Source organism: Pieris rapae, chromosome 15, assembly GCF_905147795.1.
Source record: "Pieris rapae chromosome 15, ilPieRapa1.1, whole genome shotgun sequence".
Taxonomy (NCBI): Eukaryota; Metazoa; Arthropoda; class Insecta; order Lepidoptera; family Pieridae; genus Pieris; species Pieris rapae.
The window spans coordinates 5,039,239-5,061,261 of record NC_059523.1 but is presented as its reverse complement, the minus strand read 5'-3'; the positions used below and the strand labels follow the sequence as shown (position 1 = coordinate 5,061,261).

The window sequence follows — 22,023 nt, the reverse complement described above, 5'->3', positions numbered from 1 at the left end:
AATAACAGTTTAATAGAAATAACCAATTTATTTGAAATTAAAGGTAAAAAAGCTAATTAGGCAGACTAGTCACGCAATAGCTGTCAGAACTAAGAATTGTTTGTTATATTTAACACGTAAGTTTGACAACATTATATTTTCCGTTTGTACCATTGTTCCGTATTTACTCGATATGAAACTTTGTAGATATTTAAACCGATTTCTTAACTCAATTTAAAGAATTAAAAAAAGTCTAATTTAATGTCCCATTCGTCCTGATAATTAATTAATCCTATTTAAAAAAAGTTGACATATATAAAAATGTCTATTATTACATAATTTAAAATCACGCCATCTATTGACGCAGATGTTGTAACTTTAAACAATCTCCAGTTTTAAGTATAGGCTGATAATATTTACCTACATTGATGTGATAGGAGACGACACTGCCAGACCTTAAGTCGCGTGCCGCGGTCTGCGGTCGCTCGTGTTACTCATAATTCTGTTTTATCGACTCATTAACTAGAAATCGACTTTAAAGTCTAGATTTTGTTTCAGGGATTATGTATCCAATGTCCTTTTTTACCTAATGTACGGTTAATACTTATATAATCGGTATATACGATACATTCAATTCAATTTAGCACTACTTTAATTAATAAAAAAAACATGTTAGGTCTGAGCCTCAGATTTGTGTATCTGTGTCATGATCGTTTGACGCAGTCGACTTTTTGAGTCTAAGACAAGTCGGTTTTCTCACCATGTCTTTTTACACAGTTCAAATGTTCAATGGGCAAAGCCGGAGTCTAACCTGTTGAAATCACTGCTCTTTAATTAAGAACGCCAATTCAATAAAAACAATACTTTTTGTTGCTAAAATATAGATTATAATCAAGCAATTCCATAATTACTTTCATTCGAATGGCTGCAAATCAAAGCGCACCCTTTTAATTAAGTTGCGGCACTGTGTCAACTTCAACTATACACAAAACTATAGCTATTAGATGACAAATAAATGGATCAAATTGGCGGTTTTACTTGTTTTGTCTTTTTACGAATTAGTCATACTACGGTGGGAACTTTAAGTTTTTTATTTCGCTAAGTTTTAGTATTGCTTTATTACTACGCTGAATTTAGAATTTTACTATTCATTACATACATTTTTAAGTTTCTTTTTCAGCCAGCTGGTATGAGTGTCTTAATAATTGTAAATTAAAATTCTTTTTTTTATAGAACAGGGGGCGAACGGTTAGGATGTTCGCCGGATGTTTAAATGTACTCAATGCCAGAGGGCTCGCGAGTGCGTTGCCGGCATTTTAAGATTTAGTACGCTCTTTTCTTGAAGGACCATAATTGGAGACTTTGTAGATAAATACATTCAAACACGGTACATGTTTAAGAGTTTGGAACCTGTTTGTCTACTGATATAATAAAAATTCAATTTTTAATCGCTTTAGTAAAATATAATAAAGTGGCTTCTATAGTTTTAATATACCGATAGACACCAAAGCTAGATATCAAATGAAATAATAATAATCAGGGCTGTGCAACGTCCATTCAATTATCCCTGAAAATTGAGTCTCATTAAAATAATAAAGCAGCCAGCGGCGAAATCAAATTGAACAATAACAAAAGCGTGTGTTAATTCGAGGCGACAGTGAGTTCCACTCATACATATGTTAAACACACACAAGGTGACAAATACGTCATAGACGAGCAATTTCTTATATAAGAAGGTAAATATAAAGGTGAGTTCGACCGAGAGACGATACTGGTATGAGGGTAAGATTCAAAGTGAATGACTTATGTATGTCAAATAGGTTTTTGACATACCGAATGCAGCTAAGCACAAACTTTAAACTGAATAAACGTCTTTTGATTTTAAAGGATTTTTTTTTGATCCCCGGCTGTGACTTTATTTCTCTATACGGATTTGACATTCACTCGAACGATGTAAGAAAACATCGTGAGGAGACCACTTGTCTTAGACCCAAAAGGTCGACGGCGTCAGGCACGGGGTGATCACCTACTTGCCTATTAAATTAACAAATGATCATGAAACCGATACAGAAATCTGAAGTCCAGACTAAAAAGGACGGCGCCACTAATTTATTTTATTTGTTCTATACAATTCTTAATGGATTAAAAACAAATACAGGTGTGTAATAAAAATTCTGGAATATATAATACATCTGAACAACTAATATTTATTATTTTTCTCGTCACTTCTACGCCCTTTGAGTAAGAACTGGCAGTAAATTTAAATTAAGAGTCAACTTTTTTCTGACGTACATAAACAATATTTATTATTAATTGCCTTTATTCAAAGCCTAATTTTTTGTTAGCAAATAAGGAAAAGAAATTCACCTCTTATCTTAGAACGAGCACGAAAATAAAATTGGATGATATCACCGAATGATTCATCGTTATCAGAAGTCTATAATATCAAATAATTATTTCAAAACACACGAAGAGAACTAGTCGATAGTGCTCCATTAGGCCACTAAATTACCTAAGTTAATAAGCGTAAATGTATATGCCATAGATCATGCAGGCACAGAGGCCCCTGTTTGCACAATAGTTCTCAATGCAACCCCAAATGCAATTGTGTACATTCGTGCGACTATTGAGTTACAGTAATGCGATGGAAACATTTGCATCTACTGACAGCCGATGGAGCAGTTAACTATTGTCTTACTCAATTTATGGAGCTTAATTGATTTTAGTATGGCATACGTGCAAACGATGAAGGGATAGTGGTAGGTGTCTAGCAGTATTTGTTATAAGGAACATCGTTCCAATTATTATAGAACAAACAAATCTTTAATAACCCTGAATTTTTAGGAGTAGTAAGAAGAAAAAGATATATGTATTAAAATTCTGAAGAACTAATTATGAAAATAATCAAGAACTCCGCTGACAAATATTTTCTTTTTTTATTTTAAAATATAGGAAATAGTTGTAATGTACAAGTCAGTAGTGCGATTCTCGTATGTAATATGTACTCATATGAAAAACTTTGATTAATTAAAGCTAATTCAAATTGTTAACAGTTTAGTCTCCCCCATAGCGACCTCTCGCGGCCACTCGCTGCCCATTCCGCAAATTGCACTTTCCCAACAAATTGTCAATAAAACTCATCTGATTCGCAGTTAAACAAGCGAACGACATTATTAATTTATGCGATGTAATATGGCGCAAACGTTCGCTGGATGCTCGGTAAAATATTAATAGTGCTGGGGTAAAAATTAAGCTTAAATCGAATGGGTAGTTTGTATAGTAATGTCCGTTTTATGTATCTATGTGCGGATCAATTTGGAGAGTCATAACATTCAACGAAATTACTACTTTAATTAGACCTATCGAATAACGCCTGTTTATAGCACTCCTGCTTATATTGTTTATATGTGAATTTTATTCAATGTTGCTAGTTTAAATCCCTAAGAATAGAAAATACTAAATATGAAGAGGTGCAGATTTCCTTGTATTCATTGGGATTTAAAGCGATGAAGATGAAAAGTAATTTACGATGGATTACTTTTTTTGGTAGGTTACTGTAGGTACACCTGTTATATAATTTCCTTTCGCTGACTTTGGCATAGTGTAATTTTTAAGTATTTTATTTAAATACTTTTAAACCAGTACTTTTTTCATGTCTTTAATGGAGATTAAATTTTGAGTAAAAACTTTTTTGATACAGTACCTATGACAATATTATAATATCACATTAGTTGCTGTTAGATGGTCGTGTTCATGATTATGTTGCTCTTGCTTAAGTGGCTTAGCGAGTATCAATAAAATTTGAATAACAGAAAGGATCATCCCAATTGAGAATTTAATTAAGTATGAAACAATCGCATTTACTTAGAAGGTGAACTGAACAACAAATAGATCCCTCGCGTCTTGATCTTATCTAAGGAGAAAGCGATTACACAAATCTGAGAAGCTATTAATCCGCTTCGCTGCCCTCCAATGGCATCATGGTTTGTTTAATAAAATCGCGAATTTACATATCAAAACCTACAAAGGGGCATAATTGGAGCCGATGACTTAGAAAACGTAGTGGGTGAGGTGGGAGCGCCACCCCGAGAACAAACAAAGGAATTATACCCGCCTCAAGAAACTTTTAGCAATGGAAAACGCCTTAACAAACAGACGCGTGTGTATCTAATGAAATTCCTATGGTTGCATAACATACCCGCTCGAGCGCTGAGCGTTATTAACGGAATTATTTCTTAGGGTAAAATCTTTGAAGGCGACTGTTCTCTCGGAAAAGTTGTTAAGAAAATGGGTTGAGATCTTTTCGGGATATCGTTAGTTTGTACTTTGTAACTATGCGTTCTAGGCGAGGCATCTAATTTATTGGGTAGGCGTAGCCGAGGGAACGAATGGGCAGCGAGCATTTGAAAATGGAACGGAATCGCCGAATCATCCCGCTTTGAGTAGACGCCGCCGCGACACGATTCGTTAAGAGACAAATGTTTAGATTCAATTTCAACAGTTTTTTAAGGATAAATAATTAGTAACGGCGCGTTAATTCCGAATATTCGTCTGCGACTTCGGTAGCTACCACTTTCCAAAATAAATTAGTTCTGTTGTTCGCATTGTCCCTAAAAAGGGCACTTTTGAGTTCAAGGCGATTAAGCTCCAAACGGCCGATGATTTGACGCCACGTTATCAACCACAAGCGTAAATAATGGTTCGCAAAAACCAAAAAGACTACGTTGGTTTTGTAAAAAATCAATCTTGATTTGACTTGTTAAATTGTAGTCAGTGAAGCGATCAAAGGAATTCCCAATAGATATTTCTCATAAAATTTGTCACTTACAATTCGAAGGCGAATCGAATCGACGAAATCTGTTACTCGTTTCTGATTGCGAGAGTGGCGTAAAAAATCGGGCCATCTAATAAATGAAACGGTATTCAGTGGAATGTTAAAAGTAAACATTCAGTAACAGTTACTTTTGTGAAATTTAACTGTGAAAAGCATAGACTCATTGTTGCAAGGTGAAATCGATATATAGCAGAGACAACTCCGAGATTGCTATAATTAGTGTTTGCGATGTCGTAAATTTCTCCTGACTCGATACAAGTGCCATCAATCGTCCTATCTATTGCTTTTCGCATCTCGATAAATTATTGAATCTATTAACTCTCACAGCTCCACCATTCCGGCAAGGATTACCAGATGTAAAACGGATAGAGTACCTGTGAAAGTATTTGCTATAGTCACATTTACTTGAATGTGAAAAAAACAACTAAGCATTATACCAAACAAGGATCAAACTTTTAACATTTGTTTTAATTTTTTTATTTATAAATTATTACTATGTAGAGAATAGATAAAAGTATAAATTTATAGACATTAGAATCGCCTTTTTTCTTTATATTAAATATGTATATTTAACTAGTATATCTAAAATATAGATTTGTGTGTTATTTGTTACATTAGATCTATTTATTTGTTTTTGTTCCTGTTTTTATCTTGTTTCCTTTTTAATTTTACTCTAAGTAAAATTGCAATTACAGTTTCTTAACTGTAGTAATATACTATTAATTAATAAGCGTAATTTATTATTATATTTTATCATGTAAGTGAATGTTTTTATGTTCTTATTGAAAATTAAATATTTGAACCATATTATACCAGTTTTAGTAATGTTAATAACAATAAACTTATTATATACAAGATATATCATGTATGTAATAAATATTACATGTCGTATTTAATACTTTGCTCTTTTCTCAATGTTTTTTAACTTCCGTTATTAAATTTTTTTTAACTATTGCATGTTCATCAGGGATGTAGGAATGGTGAGTTATTTAGTGAGTGAGTTAGCCATAGAGCAAAACAAAAATTTTATAAACAAGAATATCTTACAACAAATATGAGAATATAATCTTGAAATTAGTCGTAAACTGTAGAATAATAAATTACCGTGCTATGTTACACGGGCACATGATACAGTACCAAAATTTTTGAATAGGTAATTTTGGAGCATTGTCAATAGCTTCCTATTTATATTAATAAAGTAGTATATTAAATAAAACAAATGCCAGTCTATACGATTCATAAGTCTACATCGCGTTGGAAGCAGACGATTTGTACTAATTATAACGCGCGAACGACGCTAGATGCGATTATCTTTCACTTAGAATATCTGCAATAGCTAATCTATGTAACTGTATTCGTAATTACGAAAACAAAAAACTTTTAAAACAACCATTCATAACGGCTATCAATCTTTGAAAGTTGACATCTTGTGATGTTTAAAAACTGCATAATACATTAATTCCCCATTTTTATTCATTTGAATTATTCCATTTATAGCAATAACTTGTAAACTTGAATTGACATTACATTCGCATTGACTTGCAAAATGGTGCTATTAAAATGACTTATATAAATGACGTTGAATGAAATTATTAAAACACGAAATAAACAATATAGAAACTTTTTTGATTTCCACAGAATGTGGTTAATTAAAAATGAAAAGTATTATAGTACATGCTACAGATAGATACGAATCCGAAGTAAATTCATATGTTTATATGGAATTCCAGAACATCACCCCCACAGAACTTGCGATATATCTAGACTCGTGGGTAATCTAGTAAAGGGATCAAAAAAATCATCTCTTCATTTAATTGTAGAAGCTCCAACACGTGTACGTTTGTATTCATGTAACCTAACACGTGATAGAACAAAAGCTGATGACAGAACAAGTGTCAATATCCTGAAGTATAAGATGCCCCTATAGCCCATTCATACCGCATAATGGCACTTATCTGTGGGAATGTTAGACGCAAATTTTATAGCCTATGCCTGTGACTTCATCACTAATTTTAAAAAAAAATCCTATCGAAAAATTATACTTATTCGATTTTCAAATTCTTACTAGATGTTTATATGTTAGCTGAGAAAAATTGACGAAATATAAATTCGTAGTAAAATGTGACTTTAGGCAGTTATATTCATGGTAACACATCTACAAATCCACAGACATTAATTACAGTTTATAACCAAAGACAAACTTGGTGAAATTCAAATTTGGAACCTTTTACTGTGCTTTTATTCTATTAATGCCTTAAAGAGTTGGAAACACGAAATGGAATTATCCGTTCCCCTGGAAGTCGTAATAAGTATTTGAGGTGCAAGTTATGCCGCAGTAGGGTTGAACTTTTGCCTAATTCCAAGCCATGATCGTTTCCAATTGGAATTTGCCAATAATTGCCAAAGGGAGAGAATTATTTAAGAATTTTTAACTTATATTGTATCTTAAAAGCGAAAGTAGAGGCTAATCTTTTTATCATTTGATACCGTTAGGGAAGCAGACGGCCGATTTGAAGTTAATAATATTGAAAACAATTATGAAATGAACTTTTACGTAAATCAAAATGCGTAGTTATTATAAAATATAAATTCTTATTGTTTGAAATGATCTTACCGAAGACAACACATTAATTTATAGCAACCCAAACAAACTCGTAAGTCCATAACGCTTCGTAACTTTTACATTAGCGGGGGCGAAGGAGGCTATTACGATCACACTTTATTATTGATATAATTCTTTACATTTTGTTTTCGCGTAATATTTATATTCCCAAGCTATCAAAATTTTTAATAGTTTCAATTTAAAAAAGGAATCTTGATTTCTTGTAGTGTATGCCCGACAAATCATTTTTACATCCGGATTTAAAAAAAAAAAGAATCTAGATTGCCCGTAATTTATATCACATATTTTTTTTTTTAAAGAAGATTTATTTCCCGTCTACCCAGAAGAATATTGCTGCGTCATGGCCGTCCATACAGTCTTCTTTTTTTTTTACTGGGGGCAAACGGGCAGGAGGCTCACCTGATGTAAAGTGATACCGCCGCCCATGGACACTCAATGCCAGAGGGCTCGCGAGTGCGAGTCAATCGTTATAGATGTCACTCAAATGTTTCTAGAATTTGTCACGTTTCACAAGTTTTTGTAATTTGCTTCTGTTTGATGACCATGATTGACCAGTCATGGTTTAAAGCTTCCAATTAGCAAATTTAAAAAAATACCAAAGAGCACTAATTACGTCAATGTTGTATCGCGGCTACAATTTAATTTTTATAGCCCAATACATTCCGCAACAATGTATTGAAACAAAAACATTCTACTGAACGCCTTTATTAGTAGCATAAAGTAAGCTAAATTGAAGCTAAAATAAATCTATGCAAGTTGCGGTATTCCACGAGTTATGTGTTAATTTTTTTTATTTAATTTGGTCTTTGATCTACTATATTATAAATATGCATATTTAACAAGTATGGATCGAAATTTATATTAAACAATTCAATTCATAACATGAGCTATTACTGATTTTATAGTAAATAGTCTAATTTAATCTGTGTTTTTAAAAAAACATGTCATTAATGCATGAAGAAATTATTTCACATCCATAAGACATCATCAATTCGTTTTTTTAAACCTTGAACCATTGGACAGTATTTTTTATCCTATTAAAATACGACTATTTAAATAAGAAATATTTACTTTACTCTCCAACCTACGCCTTATGAAACCAATTCGACTTAGTATCCTTCGAGAAAGGTGAAATTCTTAATAACGCACTTGGCCTCTGACATTGAGTGTGCCTGAACACCGTTAACAAACCAAACAAAATTTTATCTTAGACTACATTTATAACCTTTTTCTGAGGAGTCCTTAACTCATTCCTATCATAATAGGCCTTAGCATTTTCATCAATAAAGAATTCCCACGCGAACTTGCTGTTAGTACAACAAAATTATATATTCAAGGTGTTGTGTTCTACGCGGTCCGAGTAATGCAAATTGCGGGGGGTTGCGATGCCCTCTAACTACGAGTAAAGATGGCCGCCGTAATGGTGAAATGAAATTATTAAGCATTGTCTTGTGAAATCGGCCGCAGTCGACACCTGAGTCTCCGGATGTGAAAGTTTAATATGGATATTCCGTTGTTAATATTTTTTTTATTATTTAATGATGATAATAACATTGTATTTTACTTTAATAAAGGCTATACGTTATTGGACAGTTTTTCATGTTAAATATCAATTTGTGTAAAGTAGGATAGTTTTAAATGATTTATTAGTCTTAAATAAGGCTAGATCGTCATGTTGTGTATAGTTGAAGCTTTACGCAGAGAGGGATGAGGTTTAAAATCTGTTTGTACATCTATATTTAGTGCTTATAATGCTATATTTTTACTATTTATTATCTCTTAAAGCATTAAAATAAAAGATATTGAAGCATTTAAAACGGTGATATATGTTTTGTTCCTGATTGTTTTGACCGTTTCTGTGGAAGTAAATGTGTGGCTTATACATAAAAAAACCTGTTTAATAATCAAATAAAAAGTATTTGAGATTAAAGTATATTTTAGCTTATTTTGCACCAACCTTATAAATACGAAATGTGGGTAGATGCGTGGCGTATCCACACATTTCCATCGCGTCTACAACCCTCAACTGAAAGCTTTGTATTAAAATTTAAATCTACTTTGCAAAGTGTATTTTATACACGTGCCCATGCAATTTTGATCGTTCATAAAGCTCGAAACAGCTACTATAATTACGTATCACCATAGCCATTGTTACTCCCCCGACCTATTCCGTAACTCCTTAGGTATTAAAGCTTTTGTTTTTAAGAGACTTAATGTTGCTAAATCGATAATTCTTAAATTTTTGATATAGATTTGACGTCATAGAAAATATATACAAAATATGTATATAAAATTCATTTATTTATATATATATATATAGAATATAATACATATTTTTGTAAAATAATGCAATTCACGAACCCGTGAGATTAGATTTTTAATTTGTTTTAATTATATTTTTTTTGTATTATTTTAGATTAAGATTCTATATTTTTTTTAAAGATTTGGTTATGCACTTTTTGTATTTTATAGATCAAACTTATTTATTAACTAAAACTAAACTTATGTTTTATCTTACTAGCTGCCTGGAAGTGATTGCTTGTTAGCGATAAGTCCGCTCAAGGGATGCAACCCTCATACATTTTTTATATATGAATCAAATTTTGAATAATATTAAAACTTTTACCAGATTCAAATACAAAATTATTATTAAAATCCATCTTATCTCATCCCAATCCATCAGCAATCTAAGCGCCTCACCTAACTCAATCGACTAAATAATTAATTCAAGAATCACCGATGAACTGAATATGCATTATTTAAATAACATCATAACCGTCAATGGCCTTGTTTATTTCCGTGTCACTTAAACAAATTTATAATTACGGTAAATACGGTAATAAATGTGTTATCACCGAAATTCGAACACATGAACAAACCACGCTTAAACAATAAACAAAATGCACAAAAACAATTAAAACAACACATTCCCTCGGAAATTCCTTAACGCGTCGAGTCGTGTTTTTAATTTCACGCAAAAAATCAACTTGGTGATCAATCATATTTCTCGTTTCTTTTTTCTAACTTCACTGCAGTACTTTCAGTAACCGATGTGAATGTGCCTTTATTTTGTTTGCAAAAAGGAAATGGATACATTTTGAATTAAATTAGTTTGATGGATTTTTGTTCGGGATGATTTATTACGGTAATTATTTTATGGATTAATTTGGAAAGTCACAATTACGAGTCTTTGGAATAAACTTTTTATATATAAAGCTTTTTGCGTTTTATTATTTTCTCCTTCCAATTATTAAATGGGCTAGGGACTTGCGTGCCTTTTGGCTATGTGAGTGCCCATGGGCGGCGGTATCACATCAGATGAGCCTCCTGCCCGTTTGCCCCATTATATTAAAAACTATATACGTAAATATTTCCCATCATGGGATTAATAAACTTCAATATTTTTTTTCGAAGTTACGTTCCATTTTTCCATTAGCAGCCGCGATAATTACACTAATTTTTTTATTTATGAATGGAGAGACTCTTATTAAGTACTCTGTACTTTTAAAAAATCTTTGTCGTCCTATTGGAAAACACAGATCAGAACACGCTCCCATAGATAACATAGAAAATATTTAAAATCATCGGGAATGGAATATGTTTAAAATACATATTTCCATAATTTCCTATACGGCCTATTTCCTATGACACAAAAAGATGATTAATAAATCAGTCATATTAAACTTTTACTAAGATAGCGTGATCATGTTGATATGACGCAAATAGTGATTACACTTTCATTTCACTGTCTTTACATTAATCTCTAATTAAATTAGCTTAGTAAAAAATTAATCGGTGGCGCTACAACCTTTTAGGTTTCTGCCTCAGATTTCTATTTCTGTTTATTTGTCAATCTAATAAGCAGTTATCAACCTGTACCTAACACACGCCTTCAAATTTTTCCTCACGATGTTTTCCTTCTCTGTTCGAATGTCGAATTCGAACCTCGACATTCGAATTCGACACCCATTGTAATACAGAATACAATGGGTATTCTGTATTATACATACAGAATACCCATTGGTGCTCAGCCGGGAATCGAACCTACGAGAATGGAATGGGAGTCGCACGCTGAATCCACTAAGCTTACACTGCTCAGATATATTCAGATATAATATATGTACTTAACCATCATATTGCATCACTAAAGAATAAATAGTTATAAAAAGTTTTGGTTTTCGGCTATTACTTTGTATGTATTGTTAAGTATTCAATGTGTTAATAAATGTATTTTTTTTTGGACGGGCAGTTTGGCACTGTTATTTTAGTGACTCGCTAAAATCAGAAAAATATTTTAGTAAAAGTATTTTATATTCACAATCACGAGTAGAAATTTAAATTAAGAACTGTATATATTCATTGAAAAACAAAAATAAAAAATGGACCTGGATTTCTCCAGACGGGAACGTGAAAAATGAGATAGATTTCATATTGTCAAATAAACCTAAATTCTTCAAGGATGGGAAAGCCTAGGGGAGGCCTATGCCAAAAGGCAAACTGATACCGAAAATTGAAATAAATCTAATGTATATTTGTATCAGGTTAATCAGTAATAAAGGCTATTTTTATTTATTTTATTTATTTTATATATTCATAGAAGATACGTGCATGAGGCTCACCTTTTAATTGACAATGCCTATGGACACTAAATGCTAGAGGGCTCTCCAGTGCAAGGCTGGCATCAAATTTTTTTAATAAAAGTCTTAAATAATATCTTAAGCAGAAATTTGAGTTTCGAACGTATATTGAAAGTGGAGTGATGCTTTGAAAAAACTTCAGCACATGTTAATATTAAAAAATCTTTACAAGATAAGATTTTCGGATAGCAATCGCTAAATCCTATTAAAAAACACGCAACATCGGTTTCGAAAAGCATACTTTAAAATACTTAAGACACTCCCACACTCACAAAAGATTCCGATGACACTCGTAATGCATTTGGCCTTTTTTATGCTTTGGCGCCCAAATTCAATACTAATCTTGAATTGAGGAAACCATCTTAGTAAGATTAGCAGCATCTGTGTATGAAGACTTAGGAAAATAATAATAGAATACATTTTTTGTGTGAAGAACCCACCGAGTACCTACCACTAAGTACCACTGAGAAAGCTTAAAGTTTATATATCGTAATTTAGTTATATTTAATTAAAAATATGTAACTACTTTTAAGGGTTCATCAAATTACTCCTGTTTGTAGTCGGCCCTTTAATCAAAAGAGAAAATTTCAAATAATTTAAGTAGCAACTGCTCCGTACTGAACAAACAAAGAAACACATTACAAAGCCATAAACCAAGCAACAAAGAGACCGGCCTATAGATACGTGTTGAAACTGATCCATCATGTCTCTTTTTAAAATAACAAAAATCATTCGTCGTACACAACAGATGTTTTCGTAAAAAACCCGACCCCAACAACCCTCGCTCACTATCCATAATTTCTATTAAAATAACTGTAATTTTCTAAATTGTCTGATGTCGTAAGCGTTTAAATGCAAATTCGGCATTCTGATATATTAATTCGGTCATAATTATGACAAATTGGTGCACATTCTTGATAATTAATTTCCTACGTTTTTATACATGAAACTAAGCAGGTGATTACTATTCCCTCTATGATAAATGTTTATCAACATGTCGATATTGGGAACGATATATTATTTTATATCAATTAACACCTGAATATCATTTGAGTTGTAACCGCTCACTCAATCGAATAACAAACATTGATAACGGATAGCAAACACAATATCAACTAATAAAGAGTCCACATATCAAGCAAAATTCAAATTAGATTCCAAAAGTACGGACTTGATAAAAGCGCCCTTATTGAAGTTGCTTATCATTGTAATTACAAAGCTACTAAGCTCTAATAATTTACGTTTATAATGGGAACCTTGGAGTGCCGTACAGTTGTTGATAACAAATCAAAAATATACAGGCGTTATATGTAATTATTTGATATAACCCGTTCTTGAGCCTCATATTACACCTCTCTCCATGTCTCTGCCTCATCTGTAACTGTATGACGCCAGGGCACATCCTGAATCGGCTACCAATCAAGCGTCTGCTTGGGGATAGAATTGGTATCTCTTGAGGATGTATGACCTTCAAAACACTTCGTTTCTTGGCAGCATTCCCAAAGCTGCTTGTTAGAGATCTTCTCGGGCCATACCCAGAATACGGCGAAGACAGCGGTTGACAAAGACTTAGATGACATCTCGCAGCTGCTCCAAGTCTTTGTCGTTATAAATAGCTGAATAATAAAAACCTATGCCTCACATAAATCTAATAATAACAATATAAATAAAATATACCAACGATCCACTGTTCTTGTAATTGATGCCAACGTTAAGAAAAGATATTATCTCATACAGAATTGGCCCACTCACCGCGAACACGTCATAAGGGAGAGAGATCATCAAATATTCAATTTTAAAACAGCCGCTAAAAGCGAAGTGTCATCGTCGGCAGACACAGATGGGCCGCGACAATTTAAAAATTTCGCTACAGATGGGACACATACTTCGCGGGAACAACAGAGATAAAGCAAGAAATCGCATTAACAAAAGTGAAAATTTAAATAGCATCAACCCGAGGCTCAGCTGTACTGAAATTGCCTTCAATAACAGTTTATAGGGTGTGTTGATGACAACATAAGATTTCTCGGGACTCTTGAAATTAGTCTGTCAGGAACAAGGAAATGGTGGAGTAGGAAAAATTTCATTAGCGCCAATCAAAATGACGAAAATGAAGCTGGCAAAGAGAGTCGTAATCACGGACTTCAGTGGGACCCCCTAGACGTGAGGTCTTATTAAAGGAATAATATTTACAAAACGAGACGCCTCAGAAATCCCCAAATTAAGAACTCGCCGAAACCCGCCCAACTTCCACAAAGTGGAATCATTAAATTAAAAATGTAAACTTTTCTCTTAGCAAGGTAATGGGCATCCCGATGTAGATAAATAGATGGAATAGCTGCAAAAGGAGCATTTTCCTGTTCATTAAATTTTTCCTTCGCTTTTTTATTTCGACCCCTGGTGCTAATTTTGTTGGAATTCACGCCCCTCAACTCCACCCGCTGGGACTCAATCACAGAAATTTTATATCCGGAATTAAATAAGTAGCCTGTACTGGCCAAATTTAATATCAGCTCATGAAACGAAGCAACCGACTTAATTAATCAAAAACGAAGTTACCCTTATTATATCCGGAATTTATCTTGAACCGTTGACGTTGCGAGTCGTAAACTTATTTCAAGTTTAAGGCTTTAATCAATAAGTAAAATATTCCCATCAGCGGTAGTCATTCCGGAGGGTGGTTTGTGTAACTCAATTGTCTATAAGATCGGGTCGCAAGTTGCAATCCTGTTGTAGGAAACGTCAGAAGGTCGGTAGCAAATGCAATTATATCTACTAATATGCCGTCTGCGACCGACGCCGCCTTCCTCAAGCGATACCACCCTTTAACCATTACGAGGGGATCATTCGCAAGTTAATTATTATACTGTTGCACCTGAGTTTACAATTAGATATCTTATGATACATTACTAAGATTAAACCTATCAAATTCTATGGAGATGAAGTATTTAATAACATCGGTGGCATTGTTCGCGTGGCAGTCATGGCTGGTATAGCTGTATGAAAAATGTTTTAGATTCTTCATACAATGTCAATAACTTGTTCAAAGATATCGGATTCCCTTATAAGATATTGATTGGTGCAAATAAGGAAATCGAATTATTCAATGTCCGCCCCTCATTTGTTTCCCGCTCCCCTATCAGTGAGATGAAGAAATTCTTTCAGAGTTTTCGATTACTTGTCCAATTAATTTTATAGATTCATTTGCTATGTAACATGTTTTCAGTGAGCTTTCGATTGTCTCCATTTATTATTCTGCGATATAAATTGTTTGATATTAATTTTCTACCAGAGGATTTTTTCCATATATTAATACAAATTTATAGTCCTACCTATCTACTATATGTCGATAGCGAATTATAACAATGCGCAGAAACGATAAGAACTTGGAGAGATTGGCTGTTCACTGATCGACCGAACAGGTGAAAGATAATCGTCCACATTACAATGTTATAAGAGATTCACTGTACAGGAACCGATAGAAACATATCGCTCAGATGTGAGAGAGAGAGAGGGAGAGAGATAGAGTTAACCTTGAAAACATCTCTTATTAACATCTTAACATCGTTCTACGTTTAACAGTATCAAACGAGTGACAATAATATCTCTTTGGAATTAGTTTACTTAGACAAGGTAAATTGTGATGGTGTTTTATTACTGATAATGTAGCCCTTATCAGTGAGGGGATAACGAGAGGGAAAGTTCCGTGGTCCTCACGCCTATACGCACAACTGGGTGAGTGCGGTGAGTGAAGACCAACGCACCGGCCATTCGTGACATAATTCGCAACAGCCCTCTGAGGTGTGCGGAATTTTCACATTTACTTTATTTATATTAACGGTAATCGGTATGCACAAGTAAGCGGCATGAACAAGCCTTATATCTATAAGGCCAGCTAACCATATATATAACCAGATAAACATCTATAAGACTGTTACTGCGGTCCTTCGAAAAATCAGTTTCGAATACGTCTGCGAAGTTTGACTTTGATTAGTGCAATAACTGCGTGTGTGAAAAATACATATTACTTTCGTATGTTTTTGATAATATAATTTTTTTAGTATGTTTTTTGTTTAAGTATGAATTATAATTTTTTTTAGCAGTGTTGGCCTAGTGGCTTCAGCGTGCGACTCTCATACCTGAGGTCGTAGGTTCGATCCCCGGCTGTGCACCAATGGAGTTTCTTTCTATGTACGCATTTAATATTTGCTTGAACGGTGAAGGAAAACATCGTGAGAAAACTGACATGTCATAAACCTAAAAAGTCGACGGTGTGCACTGGAGGCTGATCACCTATTAGATTTAAAAATGATCATGAACCAGATTCAGAAATCTGAGGCCAAGACAAAGGTTGTAGCGCCACTGATTTATTTTATTTTTTATAAATTTCTTTATACCTTAAATCACAGAAAGTCCAGAACCGAACCAACACACCAATTTGATTAAAAAAATTTCAAGACAAGACGAGTTTTGAGTTTTGAGGTTAACGCTGTATTAGATATATTTTTATAGGTTCAACTAGAGTTCATATAAGGTTCAGTAGCTTCTCAGCTGCTAATCCGTCTTACAAGCTCTTTGCGGTATCATTGTGTACACGAGGAATACTCGAATATTACTGAGCGCTTAATTGCATATTTCAAGCTAAATATGCCTGGGAAAGTTTACATACAACTTATGTTTAATTCATTTGTGAAATTTTCAGCACAAGTCTTTATTACGAATTATACAAATTCGTTAATCTTAACTGACGAAATTAAAGACTTATAGTTCAGATAAAAACAATCTAACTATAAATAAATTCACGCGTCACGTTGTTTGTTCTTTTTGGACTTCTAAACTACTAAACCGATTTCAATCAAATTTGCACACCGTGTGCAGTTGATCTTACTTAAAATATAGGATAGCTTATATATTATAAATATGTACGTGTGTATGTCTCTGAACTCCTTTTTAAAGGCTGGACTTGAATGAGTTGTTTTAATGCGTTCGGGTGGATCCATGAATGGTTAAGATTCACAAATCAGCCCGGCAGATGGCGCTGCAGTCGTAACTTTCATATTTTGTCAAATATCCTAATCGCTTGAAATTTGATGCAGGACAACGTCTGTCGGATCCGCTAGTATTATATATTCAATGTTATATGTTATACAATTTAGTATAATTTAGCTATTCAAATGGGGAACGCTGTCAGTATCTTCGGAACCTTGCCTAAACTACTACTCTCCTAGACTCCTTTTAATAATATATTTTAATTATTAAATTTTAAGGTTAGTTATTAGGTATATTAGAATTAACTACAATTATATTTTTAACTCATTTAATTATTTAATTAAATATTGTTAATTACAATAATAATAAGCACGAAATGTAAACTTTAAAATATTTTGTAAAGTATCGGAATATCTTGTAATAATATATGGAGAAAGAATGCGCAGAACTCAATTATTCAATTAGAAATGTGTGAACACCCGAAGGGTGACAACTGTAAACCCTTTATAAAATCATTTCCATTCCGTTTTCCAAAGTGAAAATTACCTTCCGACGGTCAAAGGGGAGTTGTGTTTATTCCAAATCGGCCTTTGTTAGTAAAGGTGTTAAAATGTAAACGGATCTTTTGTTTTGATTTTCCTGTTAATTTTGCTATTATTTAGGTTTCAAACACAAAAGTCATCGTATGGGTTTAATAATTTAAAGATTATTAAAAACGTAAGAAAAGGTTGGGGTTTATATATGTTATTGTAGTTATTTCGACTATGTATTTGCGTGTTGTCCCCGCGAGAATGTAAGTGAAAAATAATTATAATTAATTGAAGTATAGAATAAAAATCTTTGTTTTTTGTTATAAATTAACTATTAATTACTTAAAGAAATCGTATGGAGGATGGTGTAATGGTTGCAGCTCCTTACAAACATTTTGAAATAACAAAAAAATTGGCTATTAAAAAGAGTGGCGAAGAGTTTATTGCCAGTTCTTCTCGTCCATCCTACGCCCTTGATTTGAGAGGGTTTTCTAGCAGTAAATGTATTATTAGAAGCATTTATTATGTATTTCTTTATTGACGTTCATGTGGACATTGTCTTACCAAAGTTAATAAATTAGTTTCAGTTTGGATGTATTAAAAACAATTATTTAATTGAAGCGATAATGAGAGTAATATAACGTTTTGAATTGTTAGACTAAAACAATTCTTTCTTATAATATCTATTTATTAAAAATTACTTATATCCTATTTATATTCCTACAATACATTTTCCTTTATTTAAAATTAATAGGATAAAGTTGTGTTTGAATCTAATAAATTACTATTGCCTAATAATAAAACATGATTTCCTTCTATCCTTTTATAATCAATTAATATAGACCTTGCTCTTATCCTAATTCTCATTCCATCATAGGATTATATTATTGACATTTGATTCCAATTCCATTAGACAGATAAAAAATATCCTCCTTTGAAATAAGCGACTGTTAATGGAATTTAAATATAAATCTGTAGTGATATGAAGAACTTAAATATACTTATAATATAATAAGATATTTCTTTAAGAGATCGTGTAGTAAATTCAAACCTAAAAACGTCCTTGTTTATAAATCAAAATGTCCCAAAGTAACACTAAATAATTACGAATACATTGACAGTAATTTTAAATATTTCTCACGGAGCCTCATTAAAAAAACAGCAATGTAAGCATGCAAGTATTAAAGTTCGAGTTTAGAGCCACTCATCATCCACAACGAACAATAATATAACATGCATCTTTGTGTTCGCATTGTGCTCCACGGTATAGCATCCAACCTCAATGAGATGTCTCAGTGGGGAGTCCACGGTAGCAGTACGGTCTTTTTTGTGCGGCCAGCATTTTATCAAACATGTTAATGGCTGGCTTTATGATGCCAACAAAAGAAGCGTGCCAACGGAGGCGTTAAATCCCTTACGATTTGATGATTATCGTCATCGTTTGTCATCGGATAAATTTCGAATGATGCAACCGGCGCGGAAGACCTTAAATTTACATACAAATCTTCTAAACTTACCAGTTCAAGCAGCTGTTTCTAGTACGCCAAAACAAAACACAACCATGCTTAAACAAACAGGCAATACTCTACAATTGGTAAATTTATCTGTGTTCAGGAATTAAAACCTATCAAATTACAAGGGTGTAACCTGGAAGCATTACAACGACAACTAATTAAACCACAATTTGTTCGACATTTAAAATAAATCACACCACCGATACATATAGGGTCTGTACTAGAATTCCAAGAGCCAATCAAGCATTCAATGATTCCAAATTCCGATAAATGAGAGGTGGTAAATGGAATTTGTGAAAAAATAAACACATTTAATTTAACACACATTAAAGCAATTTTGGTGGAAAAATAATACTGTTATCCCGCGTCGTGGTTCTGTCATCTGTGGTCCAAGCTACACCGGGGCCCGAGAGACCAGTCGAGGGACAAGCCTGCCCGAACGTTTTCAAACGGAACCGAACGCGCGACCAACTTAGGCACATACCTGTCTGGCGCTTTCATTGACAGGCACCTGAAATGAAGAAAAAATTCGATCCAATTCGTTGAAAATTTCAAATTTAAAAAACAATACTCTTCCTCGAATTAACACAGATAAATTTACATGCACGTAAATTGTTGCATATAGTGACAGCTATTCGTATTACCACGAATCAATATAGGCAACAAAATGTATGATACAAAAATTAAAAGTAAACATTCAAAAAGATCAAACAATAATGTGGCAAAAACATTTAAAAACAACATTGCAAGATGTATTAGGACAGTTGTTAAAATATGGGGTAGCGTAACGCGGCTTGACTCCGATGATATTGTGCGCTCGCACGCGATGCCGGCATGTTTGCAATACCGCCATAGAGCTCTAGTCTCTGACCGATAGTCTATGATAGACTAGCCAATAGACCTAGACGCCAGTCGATCTTATCAGCTACTGTTAGCTACCCACGAGTCTTAAATCGCTACAGACTAATTCGCGGATTAGTTCGTGTCGCCAATCGCTCTACACAACACCCGCGGTTTCATCGCGTTTGTTGTAACGAGTTATTTATTGATTACATCTTATAATTGGCTTTATATAAGCTAGTTATTCAATGTTCATTACAATCGGAACTGACATGTATGAAATCGTTAAATACATAGATGTAGAAATATAATTCCAATAAATGAAACCTAATACACCGATTAATATTGAGTCATTACGATATTGACTGCCCTATCCCAATGGACGAATTTATTAGATTATTACTGGACGAGATCACGCAAACGAAATCGTAAATTCGTAGGAAGTCAATTTGGTTAAATTGAATCTAATTCCATCAAATTTCCTTTCTATTCGATTGTATTACTTTTGGCTAAATAACTAAAAGACGTAAGACACGAAGTGCACAAAAACATAGATTATTGTTTAAAGAACTTTACTTCTCATTACAAAACAGAAATATTTTATTTACATGAGAAACTTAATATTAATATGTATATATTATATACGAGCGAGATACACGTCGCCATTAGCCGTAACAATTTTAGTCAGCTATGTTCATTCTAACATGCATCTTTAATGCCTTTTTGAATTTGTCAAACACTCCAATATTGCGAATTTGAGATGGTAATTGATTAAATAATTATTTATATTTATATATATAAGAATTATATTTCCATAGATAATATTTGGATACCACAAATTATAGGTGTGAATATGCGTGGATTAAATAAACAACCAATTGTTATTGTTAATTTAATTCGTTTAATTGCAATGACTGCGATATTTCTAGTCGCCAATAAGCTATAAGTGTGTGGATAAAATCTACACTTACCACTGCCAGCTCATAACAATTCAAAATCCTACTAAAAAAACCAATCTATCAATATTATAACACAAAAAATAATGCAAGTCAGTTAATAATCCCGAATCGACATTCGACAATGGAAATAAAGTCACAGTCACTTTTTTAATAATGGCAATTCAGTTTTTCTTTTTTTACCGCCACCCTAGGTTTGACATTTGAACCGCCTGATGACTTGGCTGCCATGATTGATCGTCGCAACGCTGTAAATAAGTGCAATTTAGCATTAATTTTTCCCTTCTATTCAAGGAGTATTGTTAGTATACAGTTTAGTATAGACAAACTAAGATCGATCTTTACAATAGATTTGTTTCAATTCACGAAATAACTGGTATACATTTGTCAGTATGCAATCGTAGATATGCAGAGTCATTGGCGACAAGAATCCGAAAGATGAAAGAAACCATCTGTAATGAGACATAGATAAAGCGAAGGTAGACATTTTTTTAAGGACAATAAGGTTCAAATTTCTTTAATTGATTTGAGCGACTGCAATTTATCATCGAAGCAAGTATCCGCCCAAAGCGAAACAAATCACTAGTAAACAAATTGACCGACATAACTTCCTTTGATCGTTGATTGTTTTCGAATGAATTTCGAATATTTCAAACTTAGAAGTCATTAGTAGAAACAAATTTGAAAAACCTTCGAAAGAAAAAAAAGTATTTACAAAACACTATACAATGTTCTTAAATCAAAATTTACCAGCATATGCTATGCAGAACCACGCACTGCAAAATCTTTTTTTTAAATGTACATAGTCTAAACTTAAGCAGGTACAACACTAAAAGTTGGAGCATAGACAATAAATTCTATATTTAAACGATACAAGTGAAGTGAGATCATAGCAAATTATATTTGATAGGTTCAAATTAGATTGACATGTTTTAGGTATCAATTGATTGTGATGTGTCGGGATGTGGGGGTCTAGCAGCCTATTTAAGGCATACCTATGCTATGTCCTGTATACTATTGTTAGAAGGTTATTTATATCACGATAACGTTTCTTTCTATAATCTATATCTAAGGAAAACTCTATCCACCTTAATCCAGCCTATTTGGTGTGATTAATCATA

General features: G+C 33.1%; 1 protein-coding gene across 4 annotated transcripts in view; it reads right to left on the bottom strand.

Annotated features, from left to right (window-relative positions):
* LOC110992270 (dachshund homolog 2) overlaps positions 1-22,023 on the bottom strand; it is a 135,053-nt gene that overhangs the window by 91,568 nt on the left and 21,462 nt on the right. The window contains exon 2 of one of the 4 annotated variants that reach the window (XM_022258019.2): positions 19,591-19,617. The exons of the other annotated variants lie outside the window; for them this stretch is intronic. Within the exon in view, the coding sequence (XP_022113711.2) occupies positions 19,591-19,617 (27 nt within the window). The remainder of the gene's footprint in view (positions 1-19,590; positions 19,618-22,023) is intronic. 4 annotated transcript variants of the gene reach the window in all.